This window comes from Hevea brasiliensis, chromosome 18, assembly GCF_030052815.1.
Source record: "Hevea brasiliensis isolate MT/VB/25A 57/8 chromosome 18, ASM3005281v1, whole genome shotgun sequence".
NCBI classification, from domain to species: Eukaryota; Viridiplantae; Streptophyta; class Magnoliopsida; order Malpighiales; family Euphorbiaceae; genus Hevea; species Hevea brasiliensis.
The window spans coordinates 6,962,134-6,987,064 of NC_079510.1; the positions used below are offsets into that span (position 1 = coordinate 6,962,134).

The 24,931-nt window shown below is 33.7% G+C and overlaps 1 protein-coding gene across 1 annotated transcript; it reads right to left on the minus strand.

Moving 5' to 3' along the window:
* Positions 1-18,936: 18,936 nt before the first annotated feature.
* On the minus strand, positions 18,937-22,936 carry LOC131175817 (myb family transcription factor PHL11-like). Its single transcript, XM_058140487.1, has 4 exons — positions 22,907-22,936; positions 22,487-22,626; positions 20,011-20,080; positions 18,937-19,266 (listed from the first exon to the last, which is right to left on the minus strand). Exons 1-4 carry the CDS (start codon positions 22,934-22,936, stop codon positions 18,937-18,939), a joined length of 570 nt encoding a protein of 189 aa, XP_057996470.1.
* Between the last annotated feature and the right edge of the window lie 1,995 nt (positions 22,937-24,931).

Here is a 24,931-nt window from a genome sequence, read left to right on the forward strand (position 1 = left end):
TGTTTGAACTTGTGAATTTGTGTCTTTTCTTTGCTAAGTACAACTGCTCAATGTCCTTATTTGTTACATACAGTGCATTACATCATAAATATGAATTAACGGAGGGAAATCTCCTTATGTTATTTGTTCAGGAGATATCCTACTCCAGACTGATATGGAAGAAGGGGATCGCTTTGTTGAGCAATTTGTAGAAGCTGAGGCACAAGGGGAAGCCCCAGCTCTACAAAATGTCAATGGGTCAGTGGCACTAGCCCCACAAATGCCACAGTTTCCTGCACAGTTCGCACAGCAGATGGCGACAATGTTTCAACAAATGGCTGAGGGTATACCTACTCAAGCTCCACCCCAGACTACTGTGGTGCAACCTTAAGCTCCAGTTAGACAGTATGACAAGCTGTTGAAGTATAGGGTCATAGAATTTAAGGGTACAGTAGACCCACTAGAGGCAGAGCAATGTCTGGAAAGAATGGACAGAGTATTCAAGAAATTGCACTGCTAAGATGAATTGAAATTTGAATATTCGGTATCTTTGCTACAAGGGGATGCTGATGATTGGTGGAAGACCATTCCCCAAAGCTTGGCTAAACCACCAGTGCTGACCTGGGATGACTTCATTAGAGAGTTCAGACAGAAATACGTTCCAGATGCATATGTGGATAAAAAATTGCAAGAATTTCTGAGTCTGAAGTAAGGGAATAAATCAGTGGCATAGTATGAGAGGGAGTTCTCTCGTTTAAGCCACTATGCTGGGAGTCTCCTGTCTACCAGCAAAGAAAGGTGCAAGAGATTTAAGATCGGTTTGAAACCCAGTCTGAGGATGCAAGTAGTGGGATTCAGACACAGTAACTTCTCTGAGCTCATCTCTCAGGCACTTGAGTTAGAAAGGATTGAATTAGAAGCGACACCAGCAAAAGAAAAATCAAAGAAGACTGAGAAATCAGAGAAAGATAAAGGGGAAAAGTCAGTAGAGCAAAGTCCCAGTGGTACATCTGGAAAGAAGAAGAAATTTGGGGGACCAAGCAGAGGTAGAGGTGAAAGGTTTGGAAGGGGTAGATTCTCTGGACAAAGACCCCCTAGATCTGGTCAGCAGTCGACTAGGGGTTCATATCCTCCCCGCCCCTGTGAGACATGTGGCAAGATTCATGGGGGAGAATGCTATTGGGCAACAGGAGCTTACTTTAACTGTGGAGGCAAGGGCCATCTTGCTAAAGACTACACTAGTGCCCCTAGATTTGGTCCAGCTCCTACTACTACAGAAGGATCTATTCAGAGTCCTGCTGCCAGAGGTTCATAACCGGTTGGCAGAGGAAGAGGTAGAGGTAGAGGCAATGCTTCTGGCAGTCAGGGTACCATTGGTCAGTCAGCACAAGGAAGTGCTTCGGCCAGAGTTTACACAATGAGACAGCGAGAAGTGGCTGAGACCTCCAATGTTGTAGTCGTTACATTCTCTATCTCTAATCAAGATGTATTTGTACTGTTTGATCTGGGTTCAACCCACTCATATGTTAGTGCTAGCATAGTCAGTTCACTTACTGTTCTGTGTGTTAAAATGGGTTTTGAAGTGCTAATAACTAGTCCGTTAGGATAAGAGGTTCGGGTTAACAGAATCTATAGAGACTGTCCTTTGGTGATCCAAGGACATGTTTTTCTGTCAGATTTGATTGAAATGCCCTTCAGAGATTATGATATTATCTTGGGCATGGATTGGTTAGCCAGGCGTCACGCCATGATTGACTGTAGACTGAAGACAATCACTTTTGGTCTCCCTCTGTACGGTGATGTGGTAATACATGGGGAGAGGCATTTACTGCCATCAAACATCATTTCGACTGCACTAGCAAGAAGAATGATAAGAAAGGGGTGTGAAGCATGTTTGGCACATGTGATAGACACCCAAGTGGGGAGTCCAACACTGAGGGACATCCCTATAGTATGTGACTTTCCGGATGTGTTTCCTGATGAATTGCCAGGATTATCTCCAGAAAGAGAGGTGTAGTTTGAAATTGATGTTATGCCTGGTGTGGATCCAATCTCTATAACACCATATAGAATGGCACCAGCAGAATTGAAAGAATTGAAAGTGCAGTTGCAAGAGCTGCTTGATAAGGGCTTTATCCACCCTAGTGTGTCACCTTGGGGAGCGCCAGTGTTTTTTGTTAAGAAGAAGGATGGCACTCTCCGGTTATGCATTGACTATCAACAGTTGAATAAGGTGACAATAAAGAATAGATACCCATTTCCCCGCATTGATGACTTATTTGATCAGTTGAGGGATGCAGCTGTGTTCTCCAAAATTGACATGAGATCAGGTTATTATCAGCTGAAAGTACAAGAGCAGAGTATTCCAAAAACTGCCTTTAAAACCCACTATGGCCATTATGAGTTCTTGGTCATGCCATTTGGGTTAACTAATGCTTCAGTTGCTTTTATGGATCTGATGAACACTATCTTCAGACCATACCTCGACCAGTTTGTTGTGGTATTTATAGATGATATATTGGTCTATTCGAGGAGTGAAGAAGATCATGATAGACATCTGAGGATTGTACTACAGACTTTGAGGGAGAAACAACTATATGTCAAATTATCGAAGTGTGAATTTTAGCTGAAAGAAATATCCTTCTTAGGGCACGTAGTATCAGTAGAGGGCATCAAGGTAGATCCGAGTAAGATAGAAGCTATCCTTAACTAGAGACCACCCAGAAATATCACGGAGATTCGGAGTTTTTTGGGTCTAGCTGGATACTACCATCATTTTGTGAAGGGATTCTCCATGTTGGCATCTTCATTGACCAAATTACTTCAAAAAGATGTGAAATTTTAGTAGACGGACAAATGTTAGCAGAGTTTTGATGAATTGAAGAAATATTTGACTGAGGCTCTAGTCCTGACTTTACCTACTCCGGGTAAAGAATACACTATTTACAGTAATGCTTCTCACAATGGGTTAGGCTGTGTATTGATGCAAAATCGAAATGTCATTGCCTATGCATCACGCCAGCTGAAACCGCATGAGAGGAATTATCCAACACATGATTTGGAGCTTGCAGCTATAGTGTTTGCTCTTAAGATCTGGAGACACTATTTGTATGGGGAGAAGTACTACATCTACAAAGATCATAAGAGTTTGAAGTATCTAGGCACTCAGAAGGAGTTGAATTTGAGACAGAGGAGATGGTTAGAGTTGATAAAAGACTATGATTGTCTGATAGACTATCAGCCAGGGAAAGCTAATGTGGTGGCTGATGCCTTAAGTCACAAGACTATGGCAAGTCTACAGGTTACTCCTTTGTCTATGGTACATGAGTTGAGAAGTATTGCATGCTAGCTTAGAGATTAATGATGAGGGGCAGACAACAGTTGCATGGTATGTACATCCAGTGTTAATTGATCAGATCAGAATGGCTGCTCAGAATGATCAGAAATGTCAGAAGCTGTTAGAAGAAGTCCGACAGGGCAAGAAACCTGAATTCTCAATGAGAGATGACGGTCTAGTGCTTCACCAAGGCAGAATGTGCGTTCCTAATAACGTTGACTTGAGACAGATTATTTTGAAGGAAGCATATGAGTCTCCTTTTGCTATGCACCCTGGTGGCGCAAAAATGTATAGAGGGCTAAAAGAGCACTATTGGTGGATGGGTATGAAAAGAAATATAGCAGAATTTGTTTCCAAATTCCTAACTTGTCAGCAAGTGAAGGCAGAGCATCAAATACCAGTTGGGTTGTTACATCCACTACCAGTACTAGAATGGAAATGGGAGAGAATAACTATGGATTTTGTGATGGGACTTCCGAGGACACAGAAGAGTCATGATGCAGTTTAGGTCATTGTTGACAGACTGACCAAGTCTACTCATTTTCTGCTAGTCCGGATGGACTACAATTTAGAAAGATTAGCCAAATTGTACATTGATGAGATAGTAAGACTGCATGGAGTGCCAGTATCCATTGTATCAGACAGAGATCCTAGGTTCATTTCTAGATTCTGGGGTAGTCTTCAGAGAGCCCTAGAAACTAGATTGAACTTCAGTACAACATTCCACCCACAGACAGATGGTCAGTCTGAAAGGGTAATTCAGATCTTGGAAGACATGCTACAGGTATTTGGAGTGTTTTTTTTTTTTTCAGGTATTTGAAGAACTATTTTATCAAAATACAGACGGCACTCTGCCGAAATTTTTATAAAATTTGCGGAAAAAATAAAAAGGGACAAAAATTTTAACTAGTTTTTAAACTCTAATTAAATGTTTTAATACCTATTAGAAAATGCTCACCACTTCTAAAAAGTAAGAAAATAATTTTAAAATCCCTTGTAGGGTACTTAATGAGTTATCGGTAGGTGAAGTTCGGTAGTTCATTAGGTATTCTACGGGATCATGTTATGCCTTATAGAGGGGTAAGGTGTGACAAATCTTTCCCAATCAATAAGTGAGAAATATATTTACTAATTAAGTTGTCAAAGTTCAAGTATGTAAACAATACAATCAGAGGATTAAACTCTCATGTCTAAGCTTGGGTTTTAAATTTATCAGCCTGTTGTTTTATGGTGTGACAACATCGGTGCCATATACCTTAGTTCCAACCCTGTGTTCCATGCTCGCACAAAACACATATAGTTGGATTATCATTTTATGCGTGAACAAGTTCTTTGTGGCATTATTGCTATTCGTTTTATTTCATCTAAGGATTAAGTTGCAAATATTCTTACCAAGCCTTTAGGCCAACGTTTGTTTCTTAAACATCAAGGCAAGCTACGACTTCTGTCCTCCACGTCATCAGTTTGAGCGGGGTATTTGGATAACAACCTGATAATTCTTCATCTAGTTTTGATTCATTACAAGTTTAACTTATTCTTTTGTATATTTGTTTGTTATTATTACGATCCTCTTGTAATCTTACACAAGAACTGTTGTGTATATAATCTTGTAATCCTTCACTAGTAATAACAATAAGCAAATTACTATTCATATTTGAGTCCTAAACCTTTTCAATGAAGCTTGAAGAAAGAATTATTGAATATAGGAACAATTGTAAATGGTTGGATAAACACTACTGAGAACTAAGAAGCTTGTTGATGTAAAAGGTTCAACTATTGCACTTGAAAAGAGTTGATTAGTGGAGAGAAACTATCAAAAAGATACTTTACAGAATTAATAGATGTAGACAATGAGTACCGAACCACTATAAATTTTTTAGTTTGCTTCTCTCATTCCTGTACCTTCTAATTTCAGCACTTTTAGTTGATTATTAAGATATATATGTAATGTTTGTTTGATTGTTAGGAAGTTTTTATATGCTGGTTTAGTTCTTTTAAAGTGTTTTGATTAAAACACTATCATATAGGCTCTATTTATTTCATAGAAAATATTTTTAAAATATTTTTAATATTTTTTAATATTTAGAACACTAAAAAAATAGGTCAATAAAAAATATTTTCCTAATTAAAAGAGTAAATCATTTTCTATTTTTTAAATTTCATTTTCACAAATAAAATGATGCCTTAATTTTTAATTAACATAAAAATAACATTTTCTTAAAGTGGAGTTGCACTTTTTTTTATAAGTCTTATATTTTTATGCCACTTAAACACACATAAAAATAAATATTTAATATAAATTTTTCAAAGACCTTCAAATAAGAGTTGAAATTAAAAATCTAGTATTATTTAATTCACTCCCCTTAAACGCTTTATTTAGAACAACTAACACCAACACACAAATTAGATTAGTAATTTGTTGTTTGTTCGCATGTACAATTAATATTATTAATAATTCTATCCTTCATGATTTTTTTTTAATTGGTTGCTTGAGCCACATAACATTATATATGTATATATATGATCTACATTCCTAAGCCCTTTTAGGACTTGAGTTGCTGGATGTAAGACCTAATAGTGGAGGCTTTAAATCCATATCAATTCGTCTTACTGTAGGGAATGTATTGATTAAAAGAAATTAAATAATGGGCATATTTTGTAGGAATCAATCTGTTTCCAGCTCTTCTACCTCAAGAACATGAGAGAAGATAATAAATAGTGAAGAATTAATTATTAAAAATTTTGAAAAGTCAATAGATAATTAGAAACTTCCTAAAGTCCAGAAATATCAGATCTATAAGCAAAGTAAGTTTAACTTCTTTAATAAGACAGACTATAGTATCAAAATTGAAGAAAGTGACATCCACATTACAAAGCCCTTTGAAACCATAAAGCTTTTAATGCAGACTTCTTTGAACAAGCATAAAAGTCAAAGGATACAATTATGTTCACATAGGATTAGTTCAAGTAGGTATAAAGCCTTTAACTAAAGAAGGTTTGAACACTTTAATTTTAATTATCCCGAGAGATGCACGGTTTAATGATTTTCAAGATTCTTTGCTTAGTTCTGTTGAGTCTAGTTTATGCACTGGTCTAATTTCTTTTGAGTGCTATCTAAATTTAACTATATCTCTGAATGATAAAAATATGCTTGATAGTCTTATTTTGCAAATAAAAACTCATAACTACAAAAATGCTTCCTGAATCTATCCTTATCGCTTTAATTTATAAGGTTTTCTACAAAGCCATGATGACTGCTTTTGCTTCCAAAGCTCTTATTCACAGTTAGAAAGGAAAAACCCTCCTCCAAACTTACCTTACTAAAGCCAATACTATCATTCCCATGTTTATTAAATGGAATGAAGCATCTCTTCCAGAGGAATGGATCCTAGAAGTAGCCTTAAAACCCAAAACAGTGTCCCCTCTAAGCCCAAACACATAGCTTAAACAAATTGCCTAGTACCCAAGTGGAAAAGTAAAGTTATCTTTTACTAGAAAATCCACAAGCTTAAAACCCTCTTATGATGCTGCTTCATCTTTTAAAACCATTGAACTAGGAAGGGCTTCAAACCTACCCTCTGTAGTAAACTTACCTATTACTCGAACACCTTCTGTTGTTAAGTTCCCAACCACTCAAGAGCATTTTAACCAAATTCCAGACTTACACAGATATTCAACTTCTGACATGCTGCTAACTTCATTACAAAGAGCTGACTACACTAGTACAATACCAAAACTTGTTTATTCCACTCCTGAAGAACAGCCAAAACCTACATCTCCAACTTTCTCCTTTGTGGTTGAGAATATAGATGCTGAAATAAATGTTCTTCAAAAAGAATTTCAAGTTGACAAAACATATCTTCAAAAGGATTTTTATGCTCCCCATAATCACGAAAAAAAACTCTAGTTTTTTGAACATTTCTTGTATCAATGACAAGAGATCTAAGAAAAATTTTATGCATTCATACATGAGCATCGAGCACATATTTATTTTTTTGACTGGTTTCAGATTTATGCTTATGAAAATAATTTGGAATATCCTTTCGCAAGATCCTTAAACCCAATCTTTGAAATGCCTTCCTAGCAAACCTCAAAAAATGAATGGATTCAGTCCATTCATTCACCCTTTAGAGAGCTCCAGTTTAAACACCACAAAGCCACCCTTACAGCTTCACCTTTTAAAGTCAAAAGTGAGAAAAATGTGAACAGAGATCTTGAGAATATCATTCAACAAAACAAGTGGACCAATAATCATCTTCATACTATTGGAAACCAGTTAAATGATATTTAAAAACAAATCCAGCATCCCACTGTGATTACTTCATTTGGAGGGTCAAAGATGGAATCCCTAATTTTCAAGCCTTTCGAAGTATCAAATACTTCTCTGCCTCAGTTTCAGCAGAAAAACAAAGAAGAGTTCCTTCAAGCAATTCAGAATCGCCTAAATCAGCTTGGTCTCTCAACTTTAACCAAGTCCAATGTTGTTATTCTATATACCCCTGAAGCCTCTATCAATGTTGTGGAACAATCTTTTGAGGAAGAAAATACTTTCCAAGAAGATTCTTCTCCATAAATCAACAAAGTCCACTAGCAGAACTCTCAACAGCTTTATTATCCAAGAGCTACTACCCTGGATATCAACATTGAAGATAAACCAAGTGCCCTTTCTCAAAGTAATTATAATGCTTCCTCTGTCTATGAATGGAACATAGATGGAATGTCTGAGTATAATATCCTTAACATCTTCTAGCAAATGACTAAAGAGACGAATGCCTATCAGACCCAGACAGGTGCCTCTGACCAAGCCATTGTAAAACTTCTTATAGCAAGGTTCTCTGGACAACTTAAAAGATGGTGGGATTATTATCTCACTCTTCAACAAAAGCTAGAGATTTTAAAAACAATAGAACTTGATAAAGATCAAGAACCGATCCTTAATGAGAATGGCAGACCAATCCAGAATGTTGTTGCTACCTTCATCCTTACACTTACTCTTCATTTTATTAGAGATCCATCGCATCTTAAAGACAAGAATGCTAAGCTTCTTTCCAATCTCAGATCTAAGAAGCTTAGTGATTTTAAATGGTATAAAGATACCTTCCTTACAAGGGTTATACTTCATGAGGACTCTAACCAACCTTTTTGGAAAGAGAAGTTTCTTGCCTATCTCCCTCCACTCCTTAGAGAAAAGGTTCGAAATAAAATTAAAAAACACGATAATGAGCAAGTTCCTTATGACTAGTTAACTTATGGTGAGCTCCTCAGTTATACCCATAAAGAAGGCCTAAAGATTTGTCAAGATCTCAAGCTTCAAAAGTAGTTGAAATGGGAAATGCACAAGACCAAGAAAGAACTTGGATCCTTTTGCCAAAAATTTGATATTTCTTGTCAAAAGCCATCCTCCTCAAACACAAAACTTTGCTAAGATTGCCAAAAAAAAAAAAGATACTAAAAGCACAAAAAATACTATTTCAAAGATAAACCTTCCCACCAATAAAAAACGCCTTATAGAATGAAAGCCTACACCAGAAAACATAAAAAATCCTACCCAAAGCCACCAGAATCCACTCCCAAAAAATATGTTACTTGTTATAGATGTGGCAAAAAGGGTCACAATGCAAAGTATTGCAAGTTTAATAAAAGGCTCCATCAGCTCCAACTTAAAGAAGAAGCCTTGTGCAAAGTTGTAGCTCTTTTACTTGAATCCTCAGACTCTGAAGATACTATCTCAGTTTCTTCTAAGGATAACCAAGCCTTTCAACTTGATGAAGTTCTTTCTGATTCTTTTTCTACTGAAGAACCAGGCAAGCAACTAAACATACTTACCAAGGATCAAAAGTTTTTCCTTGAAGTAATCAACCACATTTAAGATCCTCAAGTTCAAAAGGATTATCTCACAAAGCTTCAAGAATCTTTTAAAACCTCATCTTCTACTGCTATTCCATCTAAATTCAATAACACCTATATTAAAACCATAAAGACTGACCTCAAAAAACTCCAAGATAAGTAAAAGGAAGATTCTTACATTATCCAACTTCTTCTTAAAAAATTATCTGAAGAAGAAGTATATGAGCCCAAGCTTGAAACTGAAACACCTCAAATAGCCAAAGATGTTCCAGAAAATTTTCTCTCCATTTTAAAACAAGTCACTTCTCAAAAGTACTTAATCAAAATCACTTTAAAATTTTTTTGATGATTTTAGACTGGATACTATTGCTCTCTTTGATACAAGTACTAACCTCAATTATATCAAGGAATGAATAATTCCAAAAAAGTTCAAGAACCCACAAAGAAAAAACTCAAAGATACAAATAATTCTTATCTTAGAATTAATTATAAGAATAATGCATATGTTTCAAACAATGGTTTGCATATCAAAACTTCATTTTTATTTGCGCATAACATTCATCATATTGTCATACTTGGCACTCCATTCATAAATCTCATCACTCCATATACTGTGAATTATGATCATATTTCTACAAAGCTTAAAAGTAAAAGAATTGTTTTTCCTTTTATTGAAAAAACCCAGACCCGTAATTTAAACATCATTAAGCATATTCTGTTTATGAAAACTAACTGAACTATATAATTCTATCAAAAGAAAAGGAACTTCAAGATTTAAAGAAAGATGTTTCTCTTCATAGAATAGAACACCAGCTTCAAAACCCTATTTTACAAAAAAAAATTTCTTTTCTCCAAAGCCAAATTGAAAATACTATTTATTCTAATCTTTCAAATGCTTTTTGGGAAAGAAAACAACATGTTATTGATCTCCCATATGAAAATGACTTTCATGAATCCCAAATTCCAACCAAAGCTTGCCCCATTCAAATGAATAAAGATCTTGAACTGCATTGCCAAAAAAAATTAATGATTTAAAAGCCAAAGTTTTAATTTCTCCTTCTAGGTCCCCCTAGAGTTATGCTACTTTTTATATAAATAAATCTTTTGAAATTGAGAGAGGCATCCCTAGACTTGTTATAAACTATAAGCTTCTTAACTAAGCTTTAAAGTGGATCAGATATCCAATCCCGAACAAGAAAGATCTTTTACAAAAACTTTTTGCTGCTAACATTTTTTCAAAGTTTGACATGAAGTCTGGATTTTGGCAAATTCAGATAGCCCCTAAAGACCATTATAAAACTGCTTTCACTGTTCCTTTTGGCCAATTTAAATGGAATGTCATGCCTTTTGGTTTAAAGAATACACCATTTGAATTTCAAAGAATCATGAATAACATTTTCAATCCATACTCTGCATTTTGCGTAGGTTGCATTAATGATATTTTGATCTTTTCATCTTCCATTGAACAACATTTCAAGCATTTGAAAAATTTTTTTGTTGTTGCCAAAAAGAATGGTTTGGTTGTCTCTAAGTCTAAGATGAGTCTTTTTCATACTAGAATTAGGTTCCTAGGACACTCTGTCTCAAACGGCACAATTTCACTAATAGAAAGATCTTTTGCTTTTGTTGACAATTTTCCTAATAAAATCTTAGAGAAAGCAGAATTACAAAGATTTTTAGGTTATTTAAACTATGTTTTAGATTTCTATCCAAATCTTAATAGATTACTACAACCTCTTCATGAAAGATTAAAGAAAACCCAAAGCCTTGGACATAAAAACACAATCTTGTCGTTCAAAAAATTAAAGCCCAAATTAAAGAAATCCCTTGCTTACACTTGGCTAACCCCAGTGCTTTTAAGATTGTTGAAACTGATGCTTCTGAGTTAGGATATGGAGGAATTTTAAAGCAAAAGAAGAAAAATAAAGAATGTATAGTTTAGTATTTTTCTGGACATCAGGATAATACCCAAAAGAATTACTCTACCATTAAAAAGGAGATTTGGTCTATAGTTATTTGTATTCAAAAGTTTCAAAGTGATTTACTTAATAAAAAATTTCCTTTGAGAATAGATTGCGAATTTGCAAAAGAAATTTTGAAAAAAGATGTTCAAAATATTGCTTCAAAATAGATTTTTGCTAGATGACAAGCTATTTTAAATATTTTTTATTTTGACATTAATATATTAGAGGAGATATGAATTCTGTCCTTGACTTCTTAACTTGTGAATTTTTACAGACTCCTCATCATTATCCCCAGAAAGCCTCCAGGAGATCCACCTAAAGAATCAAAAGGCCTTTTTAGCAACTGTGGAAGAATAGTTTCTCAAACAGTTTAAGGATCATCAAAGCAAATTGCATTTAGCACAACTGTCCTTGCGCAGAAACCACATGCAAGTTCTCTTCTTGCCCAAGCCAAAACAGAAGAACATATATATATTTGCTTTTAAGCAATGGTGCTAATGTCTTGCACACAAACAATATAAATAAATTTCAATATTATTAGATAGAGGTGTATTTTTGTAGAGATAAACGTTAAGTGTTGTTACAATAGCTGTATCATAACAAATCTTATCTTGTAAGGGTTATTTATACCCAAGATCACAGTTTAATGAAATACCTTTTCTGAGATTGCCTTTATGGTATCAGAGCACTCCTAGGGTTTAAACACCTTTCTTGTTAATTCTTTCTTTCTTTTTTTTTTTTTATTCGTTTTTCATCATGTCTACAGAGTCTGCTCTTGATGAGTCTCCTTCTCCTGCTGTTATTTCTTCTTCTTCTTCTTCGATTATCTCAAATTCTTTGACTACTATTCCCAATGTTTCCAATCAGATTCATGTTAAGCTTACTCCTCTCAATTATGTTATTTGGAAGACACAGATGCTACCATTATTGCGTGGCTATAATCTTGATAAACATATCGACAAAAATTATGTTCCACCGAATCCTACCCTGCCTGATTCTAATCCCAATCCAGCTTATACTATCTGGTTTCGTGAGGATCAGATCGTCATGAGTTGGATTCACGCTTCTCTTTCTGAAGCTTTGTTATCGAGTTCAGTTGGTGCTACATCTGCATTAGAGATTTGGACGCGATTAGAGCAGAGTTTTGCGGCTGGGAATACTGCCCAGGTGCGTCATTTAAAACACGCAATTCATCATTTGGAACGTGTCTGAGACTTGATTGAAGTCTATATGCAGCGAGCAAAATCCCTTAGTAATCAACTTCTTGCACTTAATAATCCGATTTCAAGTGATGATCTTGTTGGAGCGATTCTTGATGGGTTGGGACAGGACTATCGTCCTTTTGTGCGTTCCATTGAAGCGAAACTGCAGATGCCCTCTTATGATGATTGTATGGTTTATTGTTGTCTGAAGAATTGCAGCAGAAAAAATATGAAAATTCTAGTTCTCCAATGACTGCGTTGCTTACAACGCGTAATCAGCAACCTGCGATGGGGTTTTCTAATTCGAATGGTCGTGGAAGGCGTGGTGGTCGAGGTAATCGAGGCGGTAAGAGTGGTGGTCGGTTTCAGAATTATCAGATGCCTACTGTTCAACCACAGCAATCTCAGGGTCAGTTTTTCAGTTCTGCTACTTGTTATAACTGTAATGGTTCGGGTCATATTGCCAGACAATGTCCAAGTCAACGCCGAACGGTTTTGCCACCACCACAAGCTTATCATACAGTTTCGGTTCCTGTTGGTTCGGCTCACGCTTGGAATGCTGCTTCAGGTTCACAGGGATATCGTGCACAGCCACAGCCTTGGATTGTTGATACTGGTGCTACACACCATCTTACGGGATCTCTTGGAAACTTGACGATTGATTCTGAATATACAGGACCAGATGAAGTTACAGTAAGCAATGGTAATACAATTCCCATCTCACATGTAGGCAGTACAATATTGAACAATAATCATGATTTTCGTTTGAACAATATTTTGTTTTTTGCTCAATCTCCATTTAGTTTGCTGTCCGTTCTAAATTTTACAAATGATAATCAAGTCTCACTTGAGTTCTTTCCTGACTGTTTTCTTATCAAGGATATCCCCACGAGGAAGGTTCTTCACAAAAGTCCAGTTGAACAAGGTCTTTATAAACTTTCAGCATCTAGTCTTTCGACTGCTGCTATGCATCATATTTCTTTCCGGTCTTGGCATTCTTGCCTGGGTCATGCTCATGATGGAGCTGTTTTATCAACCTTGAAGCATAATAAAATTATTTTTTCTTCCAATAAAAAAGAACTATGTTCATCTTGCTGTGTTAGTAAATCACGTCGTTTACCATTTTCATTGTCTACTTTTAATGCGTCTGCTCCACTTGAACTTATTTGTTCTGATGTATGGGGTCCTTCCCCTGTTCCTTCTATTAATGGTAATCGTTATTATGTTCTTTTTTATGATCATTTCAGCAAATATTCATGGTTATATTGTCTCAAACGAAAATCTGATGTACTGTCTACATTTATTAAGTTTCGAAAATTTGTTGAGACTTTCTTTGATCGCAAAATAAAAATGTTTCAATGTGATTGGGGAGGCGAATTTCGGTCTCTTGCTACATACTTGGCTGATAATGGGATTTCACTGCGTTTGTCTTGTCCTTATACACCACAGCAAAATGGTTGTGCTGAGCGGAAGCATAGGCACATTGTGGAAACTGGTTTGGCTATGTTGAATTTTGCTACTTTACCATTAGATTACTGGGATTTTGCTTTTGAAACTGCAGCTTATGTGATTAATAGGATAGTAACTCCTTTAATACATAAATCGCCTTATGAAAAATTGTTTGGAGCTTTGCCTGATTTGTCCAGTCTTCGTACTTTTGGATGTCTTTGCTATCCTTATTTGCGTCCGTACAATAAACATAAGCTGGAAAATAGGTCTTCACCATGTATTTTTCTTGGCTACAGTTTGGTGCACAAGGGGTACAAGTGCTATGATTTTTTGGCAAAACGGTTGTATATATCCAGACATGTGGTATTTGATGAGCATAATTTTCCTTTTAAATCTCTTAAAGTGCAGGATAATAATGTTCCTGAATCTGTGCACTCAAGCCGCGGTATTCTTGGGCCACCACCAGTACATTTACTTCCAAAAGTGTCTTCTCAACGTGAACCGAATGTTGTTTCTAATACTGAGATTATTTCTGTTGCATCGGGTTCAGACTCAGAGCCCCTACCTGCTCCTATTTCGAATTTGTCAGACACGCAACTGTCTCCAATGGTACAACCAGATCAGTCGGTTATAGTTCTTCCTCTACCTGCACCACTGGGGAATACTCATCCTATGCTTACAAGGTCAAAGACAGGTCATTCAAAGCCCAGGACATTGTCAGCAATTACACCACCTCTACAACCTGCCACAGTTACAGAAGCAAAGCGCTTTAAAGAATGGCGTGAGGCACTTGATAATGAGATTAACTCATTAATTCAGCTTGGGACTTGGGAGCTTGTTGAAAAACCACCACATGCTAATGTAATCGGCTGCAAATGGGTGTTTAAAGTCAAGGAAAATTCAGATGGTTCTTTGGAACGCTACAAGGCACGGCTTGTTGCAAAGGGGTTTCACCAACGACCTGGTGTAGATTTTGGTGAAACTTTCTCACCAGTTGTTAAACCAGTGACAGTTAGATTGATCTTGAGTCTTGCAGTCTCTCAAAAATGGTTTGTTAAACAATATGATGTTTCTAATGCCTTTTTACATGGTCAATTAGACGAACCGGTCTACATGCAACAGCCTCCAGGCTTTATTGATGATACAAAGCCAAACCATGTTTGCAGACTTCGACGGTCACTGTATGGTTTAAAACAAGCGCCGCGTCAATGGAATAGCTGTCTTAAAGAAGCTCTTCTTCACTTTGGCTTCGTGCAGTCCAAGCTTGATACCTCTCTATTTATTTTTCAGCGAGGCAGTGATGTGCTTTATTGCTTGACATATGTTGATGATTTGCTCATGACGGGAACTAGTGAAATGTTGGAAAAGGAGTTGCAGCAGCACTTGAGGTCGAAATTTTTGCTCAAAGACTTGGGACGTCTACACTATTTCCTGGGAATACAGGCGCATTGGCAGAATGGTTCGTTACTCTTGACTCAACAAAAATATATTCTGGATTTATTGAAGAAATGCAAAATGGAAAACTCCAAATCTGTTACTACACCGTAAGCACCAAGTTCCAGATTACAATGTTCTTCTTCTGGTTTTGGAGATCCCACGCTATACCGAAGTACCATTGGCGACTTATTGTATCTTCTCTTCACTCGGCCGAGATTTCATTTCTGATAAATAGATTAGCACGATATATGCATCGACCAACTGAGGAACATTGGCAAGCGGTGAAGCGTGTACTTCGTTATTTACAGGGAACAGCTGAATATGGCCTACTTCTTCGACCATCATCTGTTTATGAAATCTCTGCATATAGTGATTCTGATTGGGCGGGCAGCATAGAGGATCGCAAGTCTACGACCGGATTTGCTATTTATCTTGGCCGGAATCTAGTCTCCTGGGCGTCCAAGAAACAACGAAGTGTTTCGCGTTCATCAACCGAAGCAGAATACCGTGCCATTGCAAACACAACTTCTGAGGTAGTTTGGATTCGAAACTTGCTACAAGAATTGGGGGTACAAACTAAAATCCCTGTTATTTGGAGTGATAACTTGGGTGCTACAAACCTTACGGTAAATCCAGTTTATCACAGCAGAATGAAACATGTGCAGATAGATGTACATTTTGTTTGTGATAAAGTTCAGTCTAATGATATTCAGGTTCGATACATCTCTACAAAGGATCAAATCGCTGATGTTTTAACAAAGCCGTTGACTAAACTGCGTTTTCAACAATTACGAACCAAGTTGACTATCTTCCCATATCGATAGTTCAACTTGAGAGGGTGTATTAGATAGAGGTGTATTTTTGTAGAGATAAACGTTAAGTGTTGTTACAATAGCTGTATCATAACAAATCTTATCTTGTAAGGGTTATTTATACCCAAGATCACAGTTTAATGAAATACCTTTTCTGAGATTGCCTTTAAATATCACAATTAAAGAATGTCAAGAATGAAAAAAAAAATTTTAAATGACACCTAACATTACGTGCATTTCCTTGTAGAAATTATTCTTTCTTTTTGTCCCACTGTAATAGATAATTTTAAAAAATTATCTCACTTTATTTATTATATTATTTTTTTTCTAACTTTATTCTTATTATTGTTATTATTATTTCCAATATATTTATCTTTTCTTAATACTTTCCTACATTTTAATAATAATATAAGGGTACTTTAATCAATTATTAATTTTTTTTATAAAAATAATGTCATCCAATTATTTCCTTAATTTTTATGAAAAACCTTCAAAAATTATTAAAATGAAACAGAAGGAGTATATATATAAGTTTATAAAAAATTGTATTAATATGATCTAAAAGCTGTTAAGTCAATCTAATAAGTTAACATTCCAAATGATAAAAAAAAAAAATTTACTGAAAATTATTAATTTGTGCATTTTTAATTTATTTAATATAAATTATTTTTATCATAAAAAATTACAGAAGTTGCAAAATTTTGTAATTTTGGTAGACTTTAAGAAGCTCATAAGGCTCCATTTAAATTTATAGATGGGAGAGTAAAATGTGTTTGGTTAATTAAATATTTGAGGTTTGATAAAAAGGTCAAATGTGATGCTTTTTAAGAAAAGCTAGTGTCAGTTTTAATAAGTGATTATATTTGTTATTTTACCAATATATCCTTTTAATTTTTTTTCATTATTCTATAAAGATTGAGGATAGATTATTATTAAAAAAAGGTACTTAATAGTGCATAAAGTAAAATTTTGAATGTTACATAGTTGTTTTCGTTTATTTTATTAACGTATTTTAACTGAACATAATATAATTATTTAATCTAATTTTGACACAGCGTGTAGTATGTAGAGATTGTCACAAGAACAAATATCCAAAGAGCACCAAAGGTTTAATCCAAAATCTTAAGAAGAGAGTGATAAAAGTAAGCAAAGAAGTTTTATTGAAAATTGAAGAAATAAACAAAGTTACAAAATCTATATATAATCGAGGGGGGAGAGGAGGGGGAGGGGGTGTATTTATAGGGTTTTATGGTCTTAAACTAATTAGAATAAAATAACTATTATGTAGGCGTTTTAGATAAACATAAATACAATAGAAGTTGGTTTTTAATGAATAGAAATTTGGAAACATTTAGAGAAGTTATATTTTTGAGACTGTGATGGGATTTGGTACCTCTATCTTTATTAGTTTTCACTAAAGTTTCTTCAACATTCTCATAGGTACATGAAGCTCAACTAGATGTTTAGCCCTTATTCACACCAATTTTGGAAGTCAAAAGCATTTGACTTCTTAACCTCTGCTAAACAAGGCCTAAATATGAAAAAAAATAATGGTTTGGGGTTTTAATTTCACTAAACAAAAGTATAGTAAGCACTCAATTCAACAAAAATCTTAAAAATTTTCAGTCAAAATTAAAATTTTATAAGAATTTTTTTTCATTATAAAATATTATTCTCTAATTTTGTGTATTTTTTAATTAGTCTTGAGATTACCTTTTTGACAAAAAGGTAACCCAAACTTATGCATCGATAGTAAAGAGGAGAATATGTTTAAACACTATTAAGTTAAATTATACTTTAGTTCTTAAGATTTAATAAAACCTGCATATTAGTATCTATTTTTTTAAAACTCACCTATTTAATCTTTGACATTTTAATAAACCTACATATTTATCCCCTGTCTAGATGTATATAAATGCAAAAGTGTCCAAAATATTTTTTTGTTAATTATAATATAATATAATATAATATAATATAAAATTTCCAATTAAATTCTTTTAATTCAAATATATAATATGCCTAGAATATTGACAAAATAAAATGATAATATTATAATTAAAATAATAAATATTAGAAAATAGGGAGACTATTTTATAATAAAATTTATATTATAAATTTACAATAGTATTTGGTATTTTTTTTAATATAATTAATGATAAATTGGACAGAACGACTAATCTATAGGTTTATTTAAATTTCAAGGGTTAAATAGATGGATTTTAAAAATACAAAATCTAATTTATAGATTTCACTAAATATCAGAGACTAAATTGTAATTAATCCTAACCCTTTTTATGCCGTCTAGGCAATTTCCCCTATTTACTAATGGAGCTAGAGTTAAAGGTATCTTTTTGTCACTAACATAATCTTAGGACTCTACTTGACGTATATGCCGAAGCACATACTAATAAATTGTAATTTTTCTTTTTTCTCAATTATCATATTTAGAAATATAGTGAGTGAAAAATTTTATTTTATTTTTTAACTTAAAAAGGAATTTATTTTAAAAGAAAGAGAAAATTACATGATTGTATAAGTTCAATTCAATTTTTTTCATACATATGATTTTTTCTGAAAGAAGCTAAGAATCAAAAGATGAAATTAGCCTATTAGAAGCAGTTTTCAAGATTGTGCTATTATTATTTCTTTTTTTTTTTTTGATGCAATCGACTCTGACTCGAACTTGAGATTTCATAGTACTGGATGTATCTCTGGTGTTACTAAGCTAAAACTCATTGTTCAAAAGATTGTAGTATTATTGATAAGCACCTTATTAGAACTTGCTTTAAAAGCTAGCAATTGGGGGAAGAAAGTTCTAAAGCATTATATAACCAATTGTACTCTGTATGTTACATGAAATAGTAATTTCCTCATCTCTTATATGAAAGCATATTGAGTTCCAATTCAGATCAATTTACAGCAAGTGAATCATAGCTATCTTTTGTGTTTAATTCTAAATGAATGGGAGTTTCAACCTTGTGCTTCAAATCTTTAATTTCTTCTACCTCTCCCTGTTTACTAATATAGAAAGCCCAAGGGTTTGCATTATTATTATAAATATCAATGATGTTTTCTTTTCTTCGTTCTTCATTCATACTTTGAATGAGAGTAGATAGAACCAAATCTAGATTACCATTGCCTTTCATATGATCAAGTGAGAGGCTCTTCTGGGCTTTCTCTGATATCAATTGCAAGTACTTTCCTTGTGCTTTTATTCTCATTTGTAGTTTCTTTTGTACCTATTGGAAACAAAAGGAAAGAATTAGAGAACAGAAAACCAGAAGTAGAGCAACACATTAAGGTCTGGTCTGTTTAGTATTGCCATTGAGAAAAACACCTCCTTAAAAATGTTAATTAAAGGATATTAAAAATTAATTTAAAATTAAATTTAACGTGTTTTAGTTACAAAAACTTTAAAATAGTTACGTAATTTTCTTTAGATTGATTTTTTTAATAGTACCTAAAAGGAATAATAACAAAAAAAAAATCCTAAATTTTACTTAATTTTATGATTACGCCTAAACTTTTTTTTTTTTTTTTCTAACAATTGCATCCTGAACAATTGATAATCCTGCAGTTGTACCAAGTCATTGACCATACCATTAAAAATTAATAAAAATATCACCTCAGCTATGATGTAATAGTGGTATTTTAGTAAATTTTAATAAATTGAGGTACAACTGAGGTGGTAATTTTTTTTTAAATTTCTAATGGTATGATTAACGGCAAGATACAATTACACTATTATAAATATTTCATGTTATAATTATTTAATAAATAGTTCATTATGTAATAATAAAAATATGTATAATTTGAGATTTTTTTTGTCATTTTTCCTATTTAAAATTTTGGATATATATCCAAAATCACTTTCTAAACCTCTCAAATCTCAACTCTAAACGGTCTTTAATAAGTAAAAATTGAGCAACTATTAAAAATAGATATATTTAAGGGCTTTAAGTCACCATATATGAGAATTGCACCTCAAGTTGTTCCTCTAATCTCTCATGTGCTTCAATTTGGGACTTCAATGCCTCTGTAACTGGGATTTCTCTGCTTTGAAAGTACATCATTTACTGTTAGTTTATTCATTTAATAATAACTGATAAATGTCAATATATACATTAGAAATTTTTACAGGAGATGGATTATCAAAATTTAGATTCCTAATTTTCTGCACTACTAGTTATGCATTCAACGACTAGAGTACCTGTTTTAACTTTAATGGAAGCCTAATCACATGATATACAACAAAAATCTTTCCCAATCAATAAGTGAGAAATATATTTACTACGTAAATTGTCAAAATTCAAATATGTAAACAATACAATCAGAGGTTTAAATCTCTCATGTCTGAGCTTGGGTTTCAAATTTCTCAACCTGCTGTTTTATGGTGTGACAACATCGGTGCCATATACCTTAGTTCCAACCCTGTGTTCCATGCTCGCACAAAATACAAAGAGTTGGATTATCATTTTGTGTGTGAACAGGTTCTTCGTGGCATTATTGCTATTCTTTTTATTTCATCTGAGGATCAAGTTGCAAATATCCTAACCAAGTCTTTAGGCCAACGTTTGTTTTTTAAACATCGAGGCAAGCTATGACTTCTATCCTCCATGTCGTCAGCTTGAGCGGGGTATTCGGATAACAACCTGATAATTCTTCATCTAGTTTTGATTCATTACAAGTTTAACTTATTCTTTTGTATATTTGTCTGTTATTATTATGATCTTTTTGTAATCTTATACAAGGACTATTGTGTATATAATCTTGTAATCCTTCACTAGTAATAACAACAAGCAAATTACTATTCATCTTTGAGTCCTAAACATTTACAATGAAGCTTGAAGAAAGTATTACTGATTATAGGAACAATTGTAAATGGTTGGATAAACACTACTGAGAATTGAGAAGCTTGTTGATGTAAAATGTTCAACTATTGCACTTGAAAAGAGTTGATTAGTGGAGAGAAACTCTCAAAAAGATACTTTACGGAATTAATAGATGTAGACAATGAGTATCGAGCTACTATAAATTTTTTTGTTTGCTTCTCTCATTCCTGTTCCTTCTAATTTTAGCACTCTTAGTTGATTATTAAGATATATATATATGTAATGTTCGTTTGATTGTTAGGAAGTTTTTATATGCTGGTTTAGTTCTTTTAAAGTGTTTTGATTAAAACACTATCATATATGTTCTATTTATTTCATAGAAAATATTATTTTAAGAATTTTTTTATATTTTTTAATATTTAGAGCACTCAAAAAAAATATTTTCCTAATTAAAAGAGTAAATCATTTTTTATTTTTTAAATTTCAATTTCACGAATAAAACGATGCCTTAATTTTTAATTAACATAAAAATAACATATTCTTAAAGTGGTGCTGCACTTTTTTTTATTTAAGTCCTATATTTTTATGCCACTTAAACACACACATAAAAATAAATATTTAATCTAGATTTTTCAAAGACCTTCAAATAAGAGTTGAAATTAAAAATCTAGTATTATTTAATTCACTCCTCTTAAACGCTTTATTTAGAACAACAGACACCAACACACAAATTAGATTAGTAATTTGTTGTTTGTTTGCATGTGCAATTAATATTATTAATAATTCTATGCTTCATGAATTTTTTTAATTGGTTGCTTGAGCCGCATAACATTATATATATATATATGATCTACATTCCTAAGCCCTTTTAGGACTTGAGTTGCTGGATGTAAGACCCAGTAACGGAGGCTTTAAATCCATATCAATTCGTCTTACTATAGGGAATGTATTGATTAAAAAAAATTAAATCATGGACATATTTTGCAGGAATCAATCTGTTTCTAGCTCTTCTACCTCAAGAACATGAGAGAAGATAATAAATAGTGAAGAATTAATTATTAAAAATTTTGAAAAGTCGATAATAATTAGAAACTTCCTAAAGTCCAAAAATATCAGATCTATAAGCAAAGTAAGTTTAACTTCTTTAATAAGACAAACTATGGTATCAAAATTAAAGAAAGAGACATCCACATTACAAAGCCCTTTGAAACCATAAAGCTTTTAATGCAGACTTCTTTGAGCAAGCATAAAGTCAAAGAATACAATTACGTTCATATAGGGCTAGTTCAAGTAGGTATAAAGCCTTTAACTAAAGAAGGTTTGAACACTTCAATTTTAACTATCCTGAGAGTTGCACAGTTTAATGATTTTCAAAAGTTCTGTTGAGTCTAGTTTATGCACTAGTCTAATTTCTTTTGAGTGCTATCCAAATTTAACTATATCTCTGAATGATAAAAATTTGCTTGATAGTCTTATTTTGTAAATAAAAAATCATAACTACAATATGCTTCCTGAATCTATCCTTATTGCTTTAATTTATAAAGTCTTCTACAAAGCCTTGATGACTGCTTTTGCTTCCAAAGCTCTTATTCATAGTAAAAAAGGTGAAACCGTCCTCCAAACTTACCTTACTAAAGCCAATACTATCATTCCCAGGTTTATTAAATGGAATGAAGTATCTCTTCCAGAGGAATGGATCCTAGAAGTAGCCTTAAAATCCAAAACAATGTCCCCTCCAAGCCCAAACACACAGCTTAAACAAATTGCCTAGTACCCAAATGGAAAAGTAAAGTTATCATTCACTAGAAAATCCACAAGCTCAAGACCCTCTTATGATACTGCTTCATCTTCTGAAACCATTGAACTAGGAAGGGTTTCAAACCTACCCTCTGTAGTAAACTTACCTATTACTCGAACACCTTCTGTTGTTAAGTCCCAACAACTCAAGAGCATTTTAACCAAATTCCATACCTACCCAGATATTTAACTTCTGACATCCCGATAATTTCATTACAAGGAGCTGACTACACTACTACAATACCAAAACCTGTTTATTCCACTCCTGAAGAACAGCCATGACCTATATCTCCAACTTTCTCCTCTGTGGCTGAGAATATAGATGCTAAAATAAATGTTCTTCAAAAAGAATTTCAAGTTGACAAAACATATCTTCAAAATGATTTTTATGCTCCCCATAATCATGAGAAAAACTATGGTTTTTTAAACATTTCTTGTATCAAAGACAAGATATCTAATAAAAATTTTATGCATTCATATATGAGCATCAACCATATATTTATTTTTTTAACTGGTTTGAGATTTATGCTTCTGAAAATAATCTAGAATTTCCTTTTGCAAGATCCTTAAACCCAATCTTTGAAATGCCTTCCTAGCAAACCTCAAAAAATGAATGGATTTAGTCCATTCATCCACCCTTCAGAGAGCTTCAGTTTAAACGCCACAAAGCCACCCTCATAGCTTCACCTTTTAAAGCCAAAAGTGAGAAAGAAATGAACATAGATCTTGAGAATATCATTCAATAAAACAACTAGACGAATAATCATCTTCATACTATTGAAAACCAGTTAAATGATATTTAAAAACAAATCCAGCATCCCACTGTGATTACTTCATTTGGAGGGTCAAAGATGAAATCCCCAATTTTCAAGCCTTTCGAAGTATCAAAGACTTCTCTACCTCAGTTTCAGTAGAAAAACAAAGAAGAGTTCCTTCAAGCAATTCAGGATCGCCTAAATCAGCTTGGTCCCTCAACTTTAACCAAGTCCAATGTTGTTATTCTAGATACCCCTGAAGCCTCTATTACAATCTTCTGAAGAAGAAAATACTTTCCAAGAAGATTCTTCCCCATAAATCAACAAAGTCCACTAGCAGAACTCTTAACAGCTTTATTATCCAAGAGCTACTACCCCGGATATCAACATTGAAGGCTAACCAAGTGCCCTTTCTCAAAGTTGTTATAATGCTTGCTTTGTCTATGAATGGAACATAGATGGAATGTCTGAGTATAATATCCTTAACATCTTCCAGTAAATGACTATGGAGGCGAATGCCTATCAGACCCAGATAGGTGCCTCTGACCAAGCCATTGCAGAACTTCTTATAGCAGGGTTCTCAGGACAACTTAAAAGATGGTGAAATTATTATCTCACTCCCCAACAAAAGCTAGAGATTTTAAAGATAGTAGAACTTTATAAAGATCAAGAACCGATACTTGATGAGAATGGCAGACCAATCTAGAATGTTGTTGCTACCTTCATCCTTACACTTACTCTTCATTTTGTTGGAGATCCATCGCATCTTAAAGACAAGAATGCTGAGCTTCTTTCCATTCTTAGGTGTAAGAAGCTTAGTGATTTTAAATGGTATAAAGATACCTTCCTTACAAGGATTATACTTCGTGAGGACTCTAACCAACCTTTTTGGAAAGAGAAGTTCCTTGTCTGTCTCCCTCCACTCCTTGGAGAAAAGGTTCGAAATAAAATTAAAAAATACGACAATGAGCTAGTTCCCTATGACTAGTTAACTTATGGTGATCTCATTAGTTATACCCAGAAAGAAGGCCTAAAGATTTGTCAAGATCTCAAGCTTTAAAAGTAGTTGAAATGGGAAATGCACAAGACTAAAAAAGAACTTGGATCCTTTTACCAAAAATTTGATATTTCTTGTCAAAAGCCATCCTCCTCAAACACAAAACCTTGCTAAGATTGCCGAAATAAAAGATACCGATAGCATAAAAAATACTATTTCAAAGATAAACCTTCCCACTGTAGACCCTTATTTTGTGATGAGTATGTGCATTGAGGCCGTGGAAAACCCGATGATGAAAAATTATATGACTGTAAGATGTAATTGGAGGCATGGAGTTGAATTATTAATTCTGTTGCATGATCTTGAAAATAATAATAATAATAATATAGTTTTGGGGAAATTAATTAAATTTAAATAAAATTTTATTTTATTTAAATTTAATATGGGTAGTTCTTAAATGGATCTAATTAAGTTTAATTGGGCTCCATGGGCCTAAGAAAACCTAGTTAAGAATTTTAAATGG

Coding starts and splice junctions, on each gene's coding strand:
- LOC131175817 (XM_058140487.1), bottom strand. CDS start 22,936: ATGGCTGTTCTTCAGGAGTGGAATAAACAG. Junction 22,627..22,906: donor TTCAGGAGTGGAATAAACAG/GTTTTGGTATTG, acceptor TTTGGGTACTAG/GCAATTTGTTTAAGCTGTGT. Junction 19,267..20,010: donor GATTAGAGGAACAACTTGAG/GTGCAATTCTCA, acceptor TGTTTCCAATAG/GTACAAAAGAAACTACAAAT.